We start from the raw sequence: 18,427 nt of genomic DNA, 5'->3' as shown, positions 1-18,427 counted from the left end.
TGGAGGGCATGTCCTGCATCTATCCAAGTTCATGCTATAATTCAATACTTGCTTTAAACTCACTAACATATTCAAATGCCCTCCCAACCCCACAAGCAAGAGTCACCCATTATTGGACAGAGTAAAATGCAAGGCAAGGCAAGGCAGAGAGACAGATCATCTGACAACAACAAGTGGCTGAAAAAGAAGGATAAAAAGAGATAAAAAAAAAAGTTCAGAGGTGAGAATAAAGCACACAATTCCTAATGCTTCCAAGCTTGTCCTTCCATTGCTGTGCACCAGACAACCCAATTCCTGCAGCCTTCCAGAGATAAGAGTGATGGCAAATCCAGAATCAAATTTCACTTCTTCAAAGTTCCTAACCCATAATGCTCAACTATAACCTATTACACGTAGATACCTACGTTCCATATATGTATGTGTGAGATCCCATATCGGTTGGAGGAGAGATCGAAACATTCCTTATAAGGAGGGTGTGGAAACATCTCCCTAGAAGACGGGTTTTAAAGCCTTGAGGGAAATCCCAAAAATGAAAGCTAAAAAGGACAATATCTACTAACAGCGAGCTTAGCCTTATAGTATGTACTACAATAGTATTGATAATTTTCTCCTGTCTATCATCGGAAACCGGGGGCTTTTGCTGAGTAATATTAAGAAGGGTCATAAAGAACTATGGAGATTTTTACAATTAAACCATTGATGAGACACTCAAGCGAACACAACAAATTTGTTCGAGGATTTTGGTAATTAGCAACCAGATAGATAATAATCGTGGCAGAAGAGGGAAATATATTATTGATATCAAACGAATTAAACAATTTGAAAGGCCATACATCAATTTCAAATCATGCAGACATTATTTTCTTATTCACGGTTTCCTTGTGTGGGGGAAAACAGGGGCTCTGCAATTCAGATTCAAAATCGACAACAATCCAGTTTGCACCTCAGCTAATCAGGATGATGCAAGCTTTTCATGACAAACTACAAGAAGGAATACAAACGAAGATTAAACACCAATATACAGATGATATGAAACTCATGAAAAACAAAATAAGCCAGGGAGTTAGTTGTATAGAGATCCAGACAGAGGAATTGGGTACATATCCTCGTGGCAAAACCCGTCTTTGATTTGGATATTACCATCTAAACACCTGTGGAAAGAGAGGCGGCACCTAGTAGTCGTTTATTGATGCCATTTATGTAACGATCCTGGCCCACTGCGAGCAGATATTGTCCTCTTTGAGCTTTCCCTTTTGGGCTTCCCCTCAAGGTTTTTAAAACGTGTCGGCTAGGGAGAGGTTTCCACACCCTTATTAAGAATGTTTCGTTCTCCTCCCCAACCGACGTGGGATCTCACAATTTAAAAAGTATCATAACTCCTGAAAACACATACCCATTTAACCCACCATTTATGTAACAACCCTAGCACACTGCTAGCAGATAGTGTCCTCTTTAGCCTTTCCCTTTTGGGGTTTCCCTCGAGGTTTTTAAAACACGTCTGCTAGAGAGAGGTTTCTACACCCCTATAAAGAATGTTCGTTCTCCTCCCCAACCGATGTGGGATCCCACAGTTTAAAAAGTATCATAACTCCCGAAAACACATACCCATTTAAGCTCTAAGGGAAGCACAAGCACATTGAAAAACAACATGTTATCATATTCATATCACTCAAAAAACGTTAGTGGTGAAATACATTCTACAAACTTGAATGGAACACGGCAGAGCTAAGATTTGTTAATCTAATTTATAATCTTGTAAACTGCAAAACACAAACATAATATACATGTTACTTTGGGTATCGTGCCAAAAGTTGACTGCACATCTAAGATAGCAACACTTAAACGCAATAACAATCAAACTGAAGTGTAATGTTTCATTCTTTTTACTTTAAAAATGACACATATACGTAGGACAAACCACTAAACCAAGAGGGCAATTCTTTTAAGACAAATATCTTGTAGGGCGAACCCATGGAAAAGCTTGGAAAATGAACATCGAAGGGAAGCCTTCAGTTTAGCCGACTCACAACAGAGCGACCAGCATCTTTGCTGGCTTAAAAAAATTCTTGATTGTGTTCCTGCCAAAGTTCTGAAATAATAACTTTAGCTGCATTTACTTTTCCCATAATAATAGAGGCCTTGAAGGAAAACAAGAACCAGTGAGCAAACAAAGTGCATTGCACTTACAGTTATTGAAGAACTACGAGTACTGAAGAACCCAAAAAGCTGTTGCCAACATGATAACGCAAAAGAGCAATCAATTAATAGATGCTTCCAGCTTTTTGAATCCAAACAGCACAGTAGTCAACTTATGTCATAAGGGAGGATGATGGAATCTTCTATTGTAAAACATTCGAGGAATTCAAGCTGCTCTTAATCAAAATCCAAATCCAGATAATGATATTAATTTTCAGACATTTAGACCTCCATACAGCCGAGAATGTCTCTTAATGGATTGGAAATGATGCTGCCAAATGTTTAAAGAGAGATTTAACCGTGAAAGTACCTGAAGGATCAAGGCACCAATTCTTTGAATCAGCATAATCGACTACCATATAGAGGTTTTCTTTAAGTTAATTTCCCCTCATCAATCATCACTTCTTTTATAAACTGTTTCTCGTTTAAAGATAAACTCCACCCCCTCCATTACTCCCTCCCATAAAAGGCTCCTCAATGTTTAGAACTGAACAAAGATTCAAAGAAATGAAGAGGACATTCTAAAGGCAAAAAGGAGAGTGGATTTCCAGTTTAGTCTAAAAATGGGTAAGCCTAAACCCCCTAGGGAACCATGCCTTTTTCAAATACGAGAGACTCTTTATAACCTTCCTCCACAATTGAGCCCCAAAAAGAGGGTTTAAGAATAGAGTCATAAAGAAAGCCTAAGTATATTATGAGCAACAGAAAAACCTTGCACCCCACAAAGTTGTCCCTACCTAACCTACCAAAGCAGATCTCAGTTGATATCAGTCACACAGCAGCTCTCCTAATATATATTTAAACCACGGATAGATTCAACCTCCGATGTGAACCCTATCATGATTGGCCAAAGAACCCCCTCCTAGATTTGAAGATGTTATTGGCAGCACATTGCAAACGAGGTTTACATCCTTTAGCCAGATTAAAAACTGAAGGTACCTTCAATAAATCTTAAAATTAGTCCACATAGTTAGTTTACTGTTGATTTTTTTCTTAAACATTTAGTTTCTATTAGCATTCCCTTTATAAATTATAAAAATAAATTCACAGTGTCTTTTCTTGTATGAAAATTTATTATTGAAGGTACAAAGACTAAAAATTAGACATTTGAAAATTTATTATGTGTTGAATTGTCAAAACGGAATTGGAATTTCTAACAATTTATCCATAGTTCACAAAACATAATTTTCCTTCTAAAAGTAAATTACAACGCTGAAACATCGAATCAATAAACTGTTGTGTGGTGCATTGAGAACATAAGGATTAGAAGAAATAACAATATAAAGATTACTCCTGTAGTTCTACTAAAAAATTTCCATTCAGTAGATATTGCAAAGGAGTGGCAAATTTTCAACTTAGACAAGCAAAGGGCATATTCATATATCCATTGATAATAACAGGTCCTTTAAGGAATAACTAGCATTTGAGCCACAACAATGAATACAGGCAGTCTCCAGAACAATACTTGGCTATGCATCATAACAAAGAGCTCCTACTAATTCTCAAATGTGGTTATATTTCTTGAATCAAATAAAAAAATGGTTTCACTACTTATCAAAATATAGTATAAAAAACAACAAGAATGTTTCACCTAAAAAATGTTTAGGTGGCTAAGTTCTGTTATTTTCTGTATAGGAACATTTTCAAGTTTCGACTTCCCTAAATATCATGTAAATACTTTGGCAGTTCCTTTTGTCGAGCTGTTTTTCGGATGCTCCTTTCATAATCTTTCAACTTATTCCATGAAGTTGGTTTTCAACTTATTCCTTTTCTCGAGCTGTATTTTGGTCGTTAAAAAACTTTCAAAATAGATCCTTGAATTTTCAGATTTGTTGTATTTTAACTTTTAGTGCCAAGACATTAAAAATATTCATTTAAGGACCAAAACAATCATTTTGGTCCGTCATTTTATTTTATTTTTAACAAATTAATGGCATGGGTTGGAATATGAGTACTAGCATGTTAATATGAGCATGATTTCAAGCCACATAAGTTAAGAGATGAAGGAACATGGAAATTAGATGGAAAACAACAAAACAAGGAACAAAGAAGAAATTGTTTTAAAGAAGTTTAAGGATTAAAATACACATTATGAAAATTTAGGGACCAAAACGCTAGGAAGCACGAACACAAATACATATGGACATGCTCTAGACACATGTCCGACACGCTAAAAGATGTGTCTGAATCCTTTTTCCTCCATGGATATGGCTCTAGAAAATATTTAACCTAAAAATTGGAGAAAAAATTAGAAATTTTCTTATAGACGGAATCTTATATATTAACCAATCCTGAAGTATTGGAATGACATCTTTTTCATCTGGTTCTAGCTAACTAAATTTTTCTTTATCTTTTCCAATATTGTTAATTAGCTTAACTTTGTAGGTTTGTAGAGAAGTATATTTTATATTTTTATTAAATTTGCACGTTTTATCATTAGAGAAATACTAATATATCAACATATACATATATTTTTTATTTTTAAAAAACGTGTCTTCAACGTATCTATGACCTACTTTTTAGAAATTGATGTGTCACCGTGTTTGTGTCCAAGCTTTTTAGCAAAAATGGGTTTTAAACCAAAAATATACCATGGAAAGAGTGAAAAAGCACACATACGTTTACAGAAAGAATTTCTCCCACAAACAAGCAATTATTTCCCTAATAAGAGGCTATTTCATTGATAAATTGGAATATACAAAAAGTGGAAGGAAAGCCTCAGCCTGGGGTATGGGAGTTACAAAAAAAGAAAATTAATTATTAAAAAAAAAAACAAAACAACGCAAAAAAGAACCTTCCAATTAGTGCAGACAGAAGAAAATGATAGTTAAAAAAGGTTTAGATATGTTGAACCAAGACCAGGCAACTATAAGAATATGGTCCAACAAAAGAAAAAAGATCCCTTAGCCCTACAAAAAACTTTCTAACCGGAATGTCCAAAGAAAAGGGACGTAGGTTTCACTTTGAAAGGAAGGCCACTGGAGAAAATTAAAGAATTCTGTTCATGCTCCTTGGAAAAACAATAAGCTAATCAAAGAGAGATGGTCTTCAGATCCTTCACCATCTTCATATACTAAGCACCAAGTAGGAGAAAGACAACAAATGGGGATTTTCCTATGAACTTTGTCATGAGCGTTGGTAATCTTCAAGAAAAACTCCGACATGAAAATCTTTACTCTCTAAGGATAATTAACATTCCAACTCCAAAAAGGCACTTACATCTGAAAGCACATACGGTCTTGTCTTTGAGCCACAACCATCTATCTTGGCGAGGAAGGAGGTTGCACCAACTAATGAGTAATGACGTCCATATGTGATATCCATTTGGTTGTCCCATGATTATTGAAGTTCCTTTTGAAAGCTAAATCCCAAGAAGACAGACTAAAATTTCCACACATAACTGATAAGATAATTTTAACAGTTTGGATATTCTTGACATGGTCAGTATAAAGATCCTTCTAAATTTTATATTCTTTCTACGAGAAGATAAACGTGTGTGGAGGGGCACTCCTTTTGTTCTCATTTCCAATCAACAGTCTATTTGTTGGCAACGACGCAAGAATCAATTATTTGCCTTCCCTCAAAATGCAATTTAATTATCATATCTGGAAGAATCTACCTTAGATGTTTAGCAAGGACTTTGTAATGATCTTGAAAGGGCAGATGGTGAGACGGATGGTCTTGAATAAAGTTCTCTTTTTAGCATCATCACAAGGCATGTGTAAGTCTCTTTGGCCCAAGAACTGATAATCGAACTCTCCCTCTCTCAATATATTTGACATGAGAATTCTCCAACCTCTTTGGAAGAACTTTGCAGTAAAACCATTAGGCACAGGATCTTTACGCGAGCCTAAACCGTGCATTGTTTGGAAATTTTGGCTTTCATGAGGTTACCTGATAACATGTGTCTTTGACTTCCAGAAATAGGCCACGGTGAAAAACTAGTATCGATATCAAGCCAGTAAGTTAAAAGTATATTTTCTGTATGAGTATCTCTAATCTTATTTGCTAATAAGATCAAACCACATAATCCTAGTGCTGGATCACTAGTTAAAGATGCTGGGACATTAGACAGATCACTTGGGTTTGCAATTCTCCGTGCACATAGTCCTCGAAAATGATTAGTAATAAACCTTCAACGTCAAGTAACCTCATCTGAAGACCAAACTCACAGCATGTACATTTGGGGAATCAGCCATGGATCCAAAGAGGCAGGCAAAAGAGTTTTGCGAAAAGATAGATCACTCAAGATAACAAGAACTATGAACTTTCAATATCAGAATTTCACCATCCATATAACATTCAAAGAAGAACTGAAAAATATAATGTGAGATCCCACATCAGTTGGGAAGGAGAACAAAGCATTATTTACAAGGTATGAAAACCTCTCCCTAACATATGCGCTTTAAAAATCTTGAGGAGAAGTCCGAGGGAAAGCCTAAAGAGGACAATATCTGCTAGCGGTGGCCTTGACCGTTACAAATGATATCAGAACCAAACACCGGACGATGTGCCAGTGAGGAGGCTGATCCCCGAAGGGGGGTGGACACAAGGTGATGTGCTAGCAAGGACACTGGGCCCCGAAGGGGGTCCCACATCAATTGGAGAAGGGAGCGAGTGTCATCGAGGACGCTGGGCCCCAAAGTGGGGGTGGATTGTGAGATCCCACGTCGATTGGAGAGGAGAATGAAGCATTCTTTATAAGGGTGTGAAAACCTCTCCCTAGCGTTTTAAAAACCTTGAGGGGAAGCCCAAGAGGGAAAGCTCATAGAGGACAATATTGGGGTAGGCTTGGGCGGTTACATATATCATCGTAATTTTACTCAAAAACAAGAATTTTCAGATATTCCAAAGTTCATTAATACCAAATCCTAATTTCCCATATTTTGGGAGAAACCCCACAGCACAATGCTCTTCAAATTAAAGTTAAAAAGATACAATTGAGCATGAAATTCAGAAGTACACAGGAAACTTATAACATTGCGATACACTTAGCATTCAACTTTATGAAGATTGAAAACTAAGCTACGGCTAATTTAAAATCGATTCTATTTTCAGAGATGAAATAAAATCATTAGTTATAATGCAAGAACCAATCATGGAAAACAGAGATGTCTAACCTTTGGACTCCACGGCCTCAGCAACAGGCTTTTCCCGGGCGTCATCGTCCTGCTTCTGCACGGCAACAGACTTTTCGGGGGCGCCATTGTCCTGCTTCTGCACAGCAACAGACTTTCCGGGGGCGCCATTGTCCAGCTTCTGCACAGCAACAGACTTTCCGGGGGCGCCATTGTCCTGCTTCTGCACAGCAACAGACTTTCCGGGGGCGCCATTGTCCTGCTTCTTCACAGCAACAGACTTTTCGGGGGCGCCATTGTCCTGCTTCTTCACAGCAACAGAATCACAACCGATCCCAACATCCTTCTCATCCGGAAAACGCACCACCACAACAGGACACACACAATGATGCACGCAATAATCGCTAACGCTTCCGAGCCCACCGTCATTTCCACGCTTTGCAGCACCAAAACCCCGACTGCTCATGATCAGCGCATTCAGCCCCAATCTCTCCACTTCTAAACAAAGCCTCTCTCTCATATCATGATCCTTCACAATATGAATCTTATACGGAATCTGAATATCTTTCAACGGCTTAGCAAGATCAGCAGCTTTGGAGGCAGTGAAAGCATCAAAATCATCCTCCAATTTACGTTTCGAACGCTCGGTACGGTTCAGATGATGACCATTTACAGAGTTACCAGAATTATGATCATCAGGATTATCATCAGCAGTATCGAGAGTAATGTCGATGGAGCCCCAATCGGCACCGAAAAGGACGGAAGTAGGGCTAACATGGAGGAGAATGACAGCATCACCAGGACGAATATAGTGTAGAACAGCCCAATGAATAGCAAAAGCACTCTCCTCGGAGAGGTCGACAGCCACCCCAATCCTGCGGCGGGCGCCGGCAGTGGGGGTGGGGGTGGCGACGGGGGTGGCGGTGGAGGTGTGGCGAGGGGAAGCTGGATGGTGAATTTTGATGTTGGGTAGGTGCGGGTCTGGCTCCAAGGTTGGTTTTCGAAACTGGTGCTGAAGATCCATGGAGAATTCAGAATCTGTAAATTCAGAGAAATGGAAGAAGAGAAGTGAAGAAATCACGGAAGAACAGGTCGGAAATGGAAATAAAATATAGACGAAATGGACGATGGGAGAATGTTTTAAGAGCGAGAAAATTCCGGCCCCTGCTTCAGGAAGAACAACCTATATTTAAATTCCCCTTGTTTTCTTTTAATAAAATCTTTTTTTTTTTTTTTTAAATAAATAAATTAATTAAATCATATGATAATTTTAATTTTTTAATAACATAAAATATCAAATAAATTATTTCCACACCATTATTTTCGGTATGTTTGCTATTCTTCTTTGTTGGTCATTTTTAACCACTCAATTTACTTGGTTTGATCTGTACCGGCTTTGGATCGGTGTTTTGTGCTGTCTAGTGACTCGACCTGATATCATTTTGTAATGGTCTAAATCCAGGGAGGGTCTAGCCCTACTCGTGCCTTGCACTGTCTAATGACTGGACCTGATATCATTTTGTAATGTTCCAAGCTTAAGGAGTGTATAGCTCTACTCCGACTAGTGTCTCGCGCTGTCTAGTAACTGGACTTGATATCGTTTTATAATGGTCTAAGTCCACCGCTAGTAGATATTGTCTTTTTTGGGCTTTCTCTTCTGGGCTTCCACTATAGGTTTTTTAAACGCGCGTGTTTGAGAGAGGTTTCCATGCCTTTGTAAGGAATGTTTCGTTTCCTTTTACAACTAATGTGTGATCTAGAAGTGTAATAAAATACAATGCTATATATATAATATAAGATAAAATGTAACAAATACTTGCTCGATTCTAGACAATAATATTGATGATTGTAAGAAGCTTTTCTTCAGCGTAATTGATGAGGGCAACCGTCCTAATCTTAACAAATTTCTTGAATGTATCAAAGACATATTTAGTTAATTCTTCCGACGATAAAAACGGTATTAAATTTTTTTTAATGGTTAAAACTTAGGTTAATATTAAAATTTGAATTTATTATAATTTTTATTTACAAATTTTTAATGAATATTATGTTGAAAAATAAAAATTTTAAAATAACTATATTTTATAAAAATAATAATAAACATAAGATTACACACAAGAAACCTGATCTATCCGAGAGATGAAGAATGAAATAGGTGGTGGAGATGGGGGCGGAAAAGGCTTATGTGTTCTGTAGACATCTCTCATAAATGATAAAAAAAAATGATCTCACAAAACGCCTGGGAGAGAAATACACCTTCCAAGACAAGAGACGTTCCCAAACCTTAAAGTTATGGTCATGGCCCTTAGGGCGGATGAAGTCACAATTCATACCAATCGCACACCGCTCTTCAGTTCATTTCTAAACTAAAAACGACAAGTCGCATCCCCTTATAGTACAATCTAGTAGGGGTGTACATGGTCCGACTTGGGTCAGGTTGGGAGATTTTTTTTGACCCAACCCAAAAGTTCGGGTTGGTTGGATTGGTAACCCAACCCAACCCAACCCTCTATTTTCGGGTTGGGTCCGGGTTGGGTTGTCAAATTTTTTTTTTTTAAATTTTATTTACCCACAATTTATAATTATTCGGAAGATAAAATATATTAAAAGTTCACGAACACAAATCAATCTCTAATTATTGACAAAATAATAATAATAATAAATTCAATAAAAAATAAGAGCAAAAATAAAAAAAATATAAAAATATTTTAATTGAAATATACTGTTACCTTAAACTAATAAAAATATATATATATTATGATATAATAATATTACAATAAATAGATAATAAATATATTATAATTTAAAATATATTTTCAAATTATATATATATATATATATATATATATATATATATATAATTTACCAACATTGATCTAAATCATTTAAACATAAGTTATATGTTACTTTAAAACATAGATATAAATCATAATTAATAAATATTTGTAGATATAATACAAATATTTGTATTATATGTATAAAATATATAATAATTATATGTTAGTTTATTCTAAAGTTTTTAATAACTTAAACATAGATATAAATCATAATTAATAAATATTTGTATTATATATATAAAATATATTAATAAAACTAGTTATATGTTAGTTTTTCTAAAAGTTTTAGTTAAAAATAATAAAATAATATAAACGAAACAAAGAAATTAAAAATAAAAACAAATATTTGTATTATAGGTATAAATATATAAGATATAACATAAACATGTATTTGACTGACGTCGAACTCGAGCGTGATTGTCTTGAGTTGGACTCAGTACCACTCTGACGAATCCATTAATACAACAAAAGTCTTAATATATTTTATATATTTTAATCTGGCTCGGGTCAATTCGAACATTTTGCCCATGAACCCAAAACCAAACCGATTCAGTTCGGGTTCCGGAAAATAAACCCAACCCAACCCTACCCGAAATGCTAATCCAACCCAACCCTACCCGAAATGCTAATCCAACCCAACCCTACCCGAAATGCTAATCCAACCCAACCCAACCCAACCCAACCCAACCCTACCCGAAATGCTAATCCAACCCAACCCAACCCTACCCGAAATGCTAATCCAACCCAACCCAACCCTACCCTACCCGAAATGCTAATCCAACCCAACCCAACCCAACCCAACCCTTATAGTTCGGGTTCCGAAAAATGAACCCAACCCTACCCGAAATGCTAATCCAACCCAACCCTTATAGTTCGGGTTGGGTTGGTCCACGTTGTCAGGTTGCCGGGTTGAATGTACACCCCTACAATCTAGGGCATTTCATGTCTACCCGTAGTAGACATGATCTTGCCGAATGGTCATATACTTATTAAAAAAACACAATAAGGAAACTATACATCATGAAAGAAGTCAAGGAAAGCGATAATACAGTGATGGAAGGCAAGGGTTTTGGCAACAAAGCATGACCGTGACACAAGGCAATCCAATCTGGTGAAAATCATTGAAACATAATGCATATATTCTATACCCTTGTTTGTATTCGATTGGAACTCGAATACAAATATCATAATCTGAATCAAATAAACCCTAAACCCTACATAGAACACAACTCGACTTAAAGCAGTAACTATAAGAGTAGATACTCGTAAAAAATGCAGCAAGAACTTGACCAAACCACTCATCATTCTTACAACTTCACTACTTACTGTTGTGAAATAAGCAGTAACTCGACTTAGGAAGAATTACTTCAGGAAGAAAATGCAGGCATTTCTGTATGAAGATTTATCTATAATCTCAGATGATTAGTAGACAATCAAACTGCATAAGAGTAGACTCGTGATTAAGGACGCCAAGACGTTAAACCGAACCGCTTAAGCTTATAGAGTGAGCTTAAGATGAGCTTTGAGAGTAGTGTTTTCAAAGGGACTTTTTACCTTTCAAAACTCTTTACCAAACCACTCATCATTCTTACAACTCTCCACCAGCCCTGAAGTGACAAATTTAGAGACTAAATTCACAACAGTCCAATCAACAAATCCACCAAGTTCTCAATGAGATTAGCATTTGGATTCATAATTCTAACAAGGTCTTCTAAGGACTACGTCCAAGTCGGATGTCGTGTCCCGGTTAAGGAAGGATGACAAGTGTAAGAGTTCAAGTCTACCACTAACAAACATGGTTTCTTTGGGTTCTCTTTCGGTCTTCCCCTTAAGGCTTCTAAAACGCGTCTGTTGCCAATAGCCCAAACCCATCCCTAGTAGATATTGTCTGATTCAGCCCGTTACGTATCGTCGTCAGCCTCACGGTTTCAAAACGCGTCTACTAAAGAGAGGTTTCCACACCCTTATAAGGAGTGCTTCGTTCCCCTCTCCAACCGACGTGGGATCTCACAACAAGTATAACCTATACTTGACCATTCAATACAACAAGAACAGTCATTTTCAGAGTCTAATCATCCATATAACTTAACCCAGAAACAAATTTCACCCAGTATCCTAGACAACATTATCAGATTATCATACTTTCCTCTATACAGAACTTGAAGATCATCATCGCTATTTTGATGAGAGACATTCATTCCAAATTTGTTTCCCCAATCTAGATGAAAATACAAAATCAACACACAAGATGCTATGTCTTCAATTACATATAACATAATTACATTAAGTTATTGAAAGCAAGAACAGAAACAAGTTCACCATAGCCATGCTCTACTAAACAAACATGAAAGTGGGGAAATACTTAGCAAATTTGCAACATTCTGATAGACCGTATGTTCAACTTTGTTCCAATGGAAAACTAGACGACAACTAGACTTAGAATCGCTTCTGGCTTCAAAAAAACAAACCAAGGAAACCCATTACAATACGAGAAGCAATCTCGAAAAACAGAGATTTCTAACCTTAAGATTCCACCGGTTCCGCAGATGCAGACTTCATCCCGGCCTCGTCCTCTTCCTTCAGCGCCACCATAGCGCCGCCGATAGTACCGCTCTCCTTCTCATCTGGAAACCGTACCACCACCACAGGACACACACAATGATGGACGCAATAATCACTGACACTACCAAGTCCGCCGTCTTTACCGCGCCTTGCTGCACCAAAGCCCCGACTGCCCATGATTAGGGCATTGAGCCCTAATCTCTCCACTTCCAAACACAGCCTCTCTCTCATGTCATGATCCTTCACTATGTGAATCTTGTACGGAATCTGAGCATCTTTTATAGGTTTAGCTAGATCGGCAGCTTTCGAGGCAGTGAAAGCATCAAAATCGTCCTCCATTTTACGTTTCGACCGCTCGCTGCGATTCTGATTTTGATTATTATCAGCATCGCCCGCATCCTCATCATCTGAATTATCACCAGCAGTCTTCAGAGAAATATCAATGGCCCCCCAATCGGCGCCGAAGAGTACGGAGGTAGGGCTAACATGGAGAAGAATAACAGCATCACCAGGGCGAAGGTAGTGTTGAACAGCCCAGCGGACAGCATAAGCGCTCTCTTCGGAAAGGTCAACGGCAACGCCTATCTTGCGGCGGGCGCCGGCGGTGGGGGTGGGGGTTGCGGCGGGGGTGGTGGCGGATGGGTGGCGAGGGGAAGCCGGATGGTGAATTTTGATGGAGGGAAGTTGGGGGTCAGGATCTAAGGTGTGATCTCGAAGCTGGTGCTGAGGATCCATGAAGAAAAATCGAAATTGGATGGAGAAATTGTGGGAAATGGAAGCTCAGAGATATCCGGGAAACTTGTTCGGAATGGAAAACGAGCGTAGAAGAAAACGAAGATGGGGAACGTCTTATAGAAGATTCTATGTTCGTGGGCTTTTATTAAATGGGCCTTCTTTTGCTGGTCGGAAATGAACACAAGAAAGCCCCATAATCTTGGGCCTAATCTTACCTCTGGCCCAATTCAAAAAAAATTATTCCTATTTTTAGTGGATACATTCAACCCCACAACTTGCACCAACCCAAAACTCAAACTATAAGGGTTAGGTTGGGTTGGATTAGCATTCCGGGTAGGGTTGGGTTCATTTTCCTGAACTCGAACTGAATCGGTTCGATTTTAGGTTCGTGGATAAAACTTTCGGGTTGACCCGAACCAAATAAAAATATATAAATTATACTAAGAATCCTTCCATATTAATATGTTTGCCAGAGTCGTACTCGGCCTCTCTAAGGACACCCACGCCACGGATATACATTTTTTCTTATTATTATTTTGTTTAATTTCTTTTATCTTATTTTATTATTTTTAATTTCTTATTTTATTTAGTTTAGGGCTGCCGTGCAATTAAAATATTTTATAGTATGTTTATTTTTGTTATTACAACATTTTTAAACTAATCATTTTTATTGTTTATTTAATTTGATCTATCCTTCTATTTTTACTTTTTTATTTTAACGAATTCTCAATAAATATCCGTATTTAGCTGTCTTTAGTTTTATGACAATGTTGAAAATGTTAATATGTTACAATATTCGTTTGTCATTTTTTATTGATTTTTTTTTATGTGAATAATTATATATTGATTTGTATTTATTTGCGAACTTTTAATATATTTTTATCTAAGATTATATCCGAATAATTATAAATTGTGGATAAATAAAACTTAAAAAAAAAATGTCAACTTGCAAACCAATCCAAATTTTCGATTTTCCAAAAATTGAACCCAACCCAACTGTACCCAACTTTTATAATCTGGGTTAAAAAAATCTAGGTTGGTTGGATTCTCGAGTCATATAAAAACCCTCACGAATCACAGTGTTTCAAACGTCGTTAATTCATTCGATTCAACCATTGTTATTTAGACATTTATGTAAGAATTTTGAGCGAACAACAAAAAGAATTGAAAAGCTATATCGGGTAAGGTCGAAGAAGAGCAAAGGAAAGATGGTTGAAGAGGCAATGGAGAAGACAGTGCGCCTTCACTAGCAGAGCCCTTGGGCTGCTGCCGCTGCTGCTATCAATCTGCTACCTGCTGCTATCTGCTTGTTTCTGTTTGGTCCATATTTACACTCAGCTCAGGTATCACTGGGGGTTCCATGGACTGCTTGTTTCTTCCCTTTTGGAATTCTATTCTAAATCAGCCCTCCCATTGCCTGCTGCCCCCAGAGCTCACATTCTCTTGCTTTCATCCCTTTCCTAGTTTGAATTTCTAGTCGGATTTCTTAAACTAAAACTTATTTGTTCCGGTATTTGTTCGGGTTCGTTTCTTTAGCAATAAGATGGGGTTTACTCGGATTAACAATAGTCGGGAAAACTTCTTGTAGCGATTCTTTTCGACTATATAGTATGGAATCGTCCATGTAAATGCAGGTTCCACTGAGTGGCTCCCCTAAGTTTGTGTGGATTAGATGTCATGTAGATCTACTGAGAGATCCTACGTTGGTTGGAGAAGAGAACGAAACATTCCTTATAAGGGTGTGGAAATCTATATGTGACAGATGTGTAAAGCGAAAATATTTGTTAGGGGTGGACTTGGACCGTTACAAATTGTATAAGAGATAGACTTCAAGTGGTGTGTCAGCTAAGGAGTGGATTGTGAGATCATACATGGGTTGAGTGTTAGTTAGGATGCTGGCCCAAGGAGTGGATCGTGAGATCCCACACATCGGTTGGGTGTCAGCTAGAACGTTGCCCCAAGAGGTGGATTGTGAGATCCCACATCGGTTGGGTGTCAGCTAGAATGCTGGCCCAAGGGGTGGATTGTGAGATCTCACATTTGGGTGTCAGCTAGAACGCTAGTCCCAAGGGGTGAATTTTGAGATCCCACATCAGTTGAGTGTCAGCTAGAACGCTGGCCCCAAGGGGTCGATTGTGAGATCCCACATCGATTGGGTGTCGGCTAGGCTGTTGGCCCCAAGGCATGGATTGTGAGATCCCACATCGGTTCGGTGTCAGCTAGAATGCTGGCCCCAAGGCGTGTATTATGAAATCCCACGGTGGTTAAAGATGAAACATTCCTTAGAGTGTGAAAACATCTTCCTAACAGACGCGTTTTAAACAAAAATTATGAGACTAACAACGGATACGTAATGGGTCAAAACATAACATATCTACTAGTGGTGAGCTTGGAATGTTATATTCACAGACCCTCGGGAGAGCAGCTCCAACAGAGTGAGAGTATTTCTAACCTTTACTTGAACTTTCAAAGTTTCTATCTAGATTGTAAATTTCAAAAACAAAAACAAATATTTAAAAACTCGTTCAACTAATAGTAATCAAACCGATAATTATAAAAACATGTTTTTCGTTTTCGGAATTCGACTTTAGAGATTAAAATTTTAAAATGTATAAAGGGTTTATGTTGAATTATGAAATTATAAACCCTAAATTTGTTCAAAGTAAATGCTGATGAACATGAAGAACATCCCATTTAATAAAAATGGGATGAACAAAATGAAATGTATATAAATGGGTGTCTGATTCACATGGAAATCATGAACAAAAAAGGGATTCCGCCATTTTTGCATCTAAAATGAAAGCTTAAGAGACAAATCAAGAACAGTGGAATTTCTGGTACCGCCATTAATGATATCACTGCAGCTCGTAGTAATACAAGAACCTTCTCCATGATCCACCGCCTGTACTGCTTCTTCTTCTTCTTCTTCTTCTTCCTCTGCAAATAATCCCAATTCTTCATTTGGCCTTTTCCGCTCCTCGAACTCTGTTCCTCTGCCATTTTTCCTTGGAAAAAACTCATACTCCATTAATGTACTTCCTTCACCGCCGCCGCCGCCGCCCTTCCCTGCCACTTTCCGGTGTATTTGCTTAACCCCTGCTCCGTCCTGTTTCATTACACCGACAAGAAGATCGTTAAATTTCGGGTTTGTTTTGGAATTTTATGATCTGGGTTTTTCTGGGTTTTGTTTTTGAATCACCTGGTTGAAATTTAAACTGAAATCGAAATCTGTGGCGGCGGAATTTGTACTCAGACCGAGAAAATCGAAACTCGCGGCCGCCGGTGGCGGCGGCGGCTCTGCATTTCCGATAATGTTCTTCTCTTTCATTGTATTGCTGAAATTGACTCGTTTCTTCTGGGAATAAAAAATCGCGATGTTAAAATTTCAAATGGTTTTTGAAAAATATATATTGGATTATAGAGATTTTACCTTAAAACAAATATCACAACGATCAGAAACACACGGCGGAGGAGGCGGTGGCGGTGGTGGTGGAGGCGGCAAGTTTGGGATTGAAGAGAGCTCTCTGGTAGCCTCAACGCTATTTCCAATCAAAAGTCTGGGGTCCACCATGGCTCCACCGCCGTGTGGAAACGGCTCCAATGTCATCAGTCCACCGCCGCTGCCAAACCCACCATTTCCGATGAAACCCAAAACGCCGGTAGCGTAGTCATTACCTCCGGCGGCGGCGGCGGCGGCGGGGAACTGCAAGGGGAAATCGAGGAGGAAGGGGGAGTGGGATTGGAAGGGATGGGGAGGGGAGATTTCGGTCATTTTCTTCCACCGTTCTTGAAGCCTTAACCGTTCGAGCTGAGCAACGCCGAGGCCTCTCTGCGGCGGTTTTTTGTGGTGGGGATTTTTGGCGGCGGTTTTTCTGGCGGCTCTGGTTTTGAGGGGCTCGCCGGGCTTGGTTTCTTCGATCACCACCATGGGAGACGCCATTGAAGAAGAATCAGAGGTTGGGTTTGAGAGATTGGGGGTTTTAAGGCTCAGGACTTCTAGAGAGAGAAAGAGAGAGGGAGGAGAGAGAGAAGAGTAAAACATGCAGAACTGCCTGTCTAATGGGACATCGCCATGTTTATAGTGATCATGTTCCCATTATGTGTGTAATGTTTTTTTTTTTTTTTTTACTGTTTCATTCATTTAATTTCTAAACTTTTATAAGTTAATTTATATATATATATATATATATAATAAAATTTTAAATTTTGTTGCAGAGAAAAAATTGTATCACTTTATGTCCTATTTATCAGTAAATTTTAAATAAATATTTAATAGAATTATATATTTTAAATTTTAATTATTTTTAAATATATTTAATAAATTTTTAAATTTTGTTCCATAGAAAAAAATTATATCATTATGTCCGAGATTTTAAATATAATAGGAAACTGTCCCTCCTAATTCTTAAATTGAGTGATCTGTGATATATATATATATATATATATATATTCTATGTGGCCACTCTTTTTGAGGTGGTCATCCAACCCCTATCAAAACCCTAACCCTGATTAATACGGACTCGACTTGTTGCCCTTACTTATGTTACATGAACACGACTCTCCACAATGATATGATATTGTCCACTTTGAGCATAAACTCTGGTGGATTTGCTTTGGGCTTCCCCAAAAGACCTCATACCAATGGAGATAGTATTCCTTGATTATAAACCCACGATCATTCTCTAAATTAGTTGACGTGGGACTTTCATCATCGTACAACTGAAACAAACAGGCCAAATTTAAGGGCTTGATTGAACTGAAAAAGCAATGAGAGTAAAAGACCATGAACTTGATACACGGTTAGAGCTTATATGGTCATGCATGTATTTTAAGAAGATATTGTACGTAACCCTTCATATCTAGGGTTCAAACCAAGATTTAGAATCCATATTCGACGCCCCATGACCTCAAAATTTCCATGCATCTCCAACAACACAATCATTTTACTTACTTGACTTGAGCCCCGACTAACCCTACAGACTAACCTAAGTTTTTCTAGCACGTATTGTATTGACTAAC

At 37.9% G+C, this 18,427-nt stretch overlaps 2 protein-coding genes and 1 pseudogene across 6 annotated transcripts in view; all 3 read right to left on the bottom strand.

The window, feature by feature from the left end:
* LOC111796625 (universal stress protein PHOS32) overlaps positions 1 to 8,458 on the bottom strand; it is an 8,637-nt gene extending 179 nt beyond the window's left edge. Inside the window, exons 1-2 of one of the 4 annotated variants that reach the window (XM_087124652.1) lie at positions 7,317 to 8,458; positions 1 to 19 (exon numbers count right to left, since the gene is read on the bottom strand). The exon at positions 1 to 19 is cut by the window's left edge and continues 179 nt beyond it. In XM_087124652.1, the coding sequence (XP_086980778.1) occupies positions 1 to 19; positions 7,317 to 8,298 (1,001 nt within the window). In that variant the 5' untranslated portion in view covers positions 8,299 to 8,458. The other 3 variants (XM_023679339.2, XM_087124653.1, XM_087124654.1) reach the window with 3 other exon arrangements.
* A 3,889-nt stretch (positions 8,459 to 12,347) lies between these two features.
* Positions 12,348 to 13,506, bottom strand: LOC111796644 (universal stress protein PHOS32 pseudogene; annotated as a pseudogene).
* Positions 13,507 to 16,083: 2,577 nt separating this feature from the next.
* LOC147792183 (uncharacterized) lies at positions 16,084 to 17,452 on the bottom strand. Of its 2 annotated transcripts, none has more exons than XM_087125025.1 (3): positions 16,839 to 17,452; positions 16,608 to 16,763; positions 16,084 to 16,514 (listed from the first exon to the last, which is right to left on the bottom strand). In XM_087125025.1, the coding sequence occupies exons 1-3, from the start codon at positions 17,448 to 17,450 to the stop codon at positions 16,200 to 16,202; spliced, it is 1,083 nt and encodes a 360-aa protein (XP_086981151.1). In that variant the 5' UTR covers positions 17,451 to 17,452; the 3' UTR covers positions 16,084 to 16,199. The 2 variants fall into 2 exon arrangements, with proteins under 2 accessions (XP_086981151.1, XP_086981152.1); XM_087125026.1 differs by having other exon boundaries at positions 16,608 to 16,760.
* Positions 17,453 to 18,427: the final 975 nt, after the last annotated feature.

This window comes from Cucurbita pepo, chromosome 6, assembly GCF_057944985.1.
Source record: "Cucurbita pepo subsp. pepo isolate OVF chromosome 6, ASM5794498v1, whole genome shotgun sequence".
NCBI lineage: Eukaryota > Viridiplantae > Streptophyta > Magnoliopsida > Cucurbitales > Cucurbitaceae > Cucurbita > Cucurbita pepo.
The sequence above is the reverse complement of the archived record's forward strand: the minus strand, read 5'-3'. Positions and strand labels throughout refer to the sequence as shown.

Coding starts and splice junctions, on each gene's coding strand:
- LOC147792183 (XM_087125025.1), bottom strand. CDS start 17,450: ATGTTTTACTCTTCTCTCTCTCCTCCCTCTCTCTTTCTCTCTCTAGAA. Junction 16,764..16,838: donor GTTGTGATATTTGTTTTAAG/GTAAAATCTCTA, acceptor TTTTATTCCCAG/AAGAAACGAGTCAATTTCAG. Junction 16,515..16,607: donor TCAGTTTAAATTTCAACCAG/GTGATTCAAAAA, acceptor GTAATGAAACAG/GACGGAGCAGGGGTTAAGCA.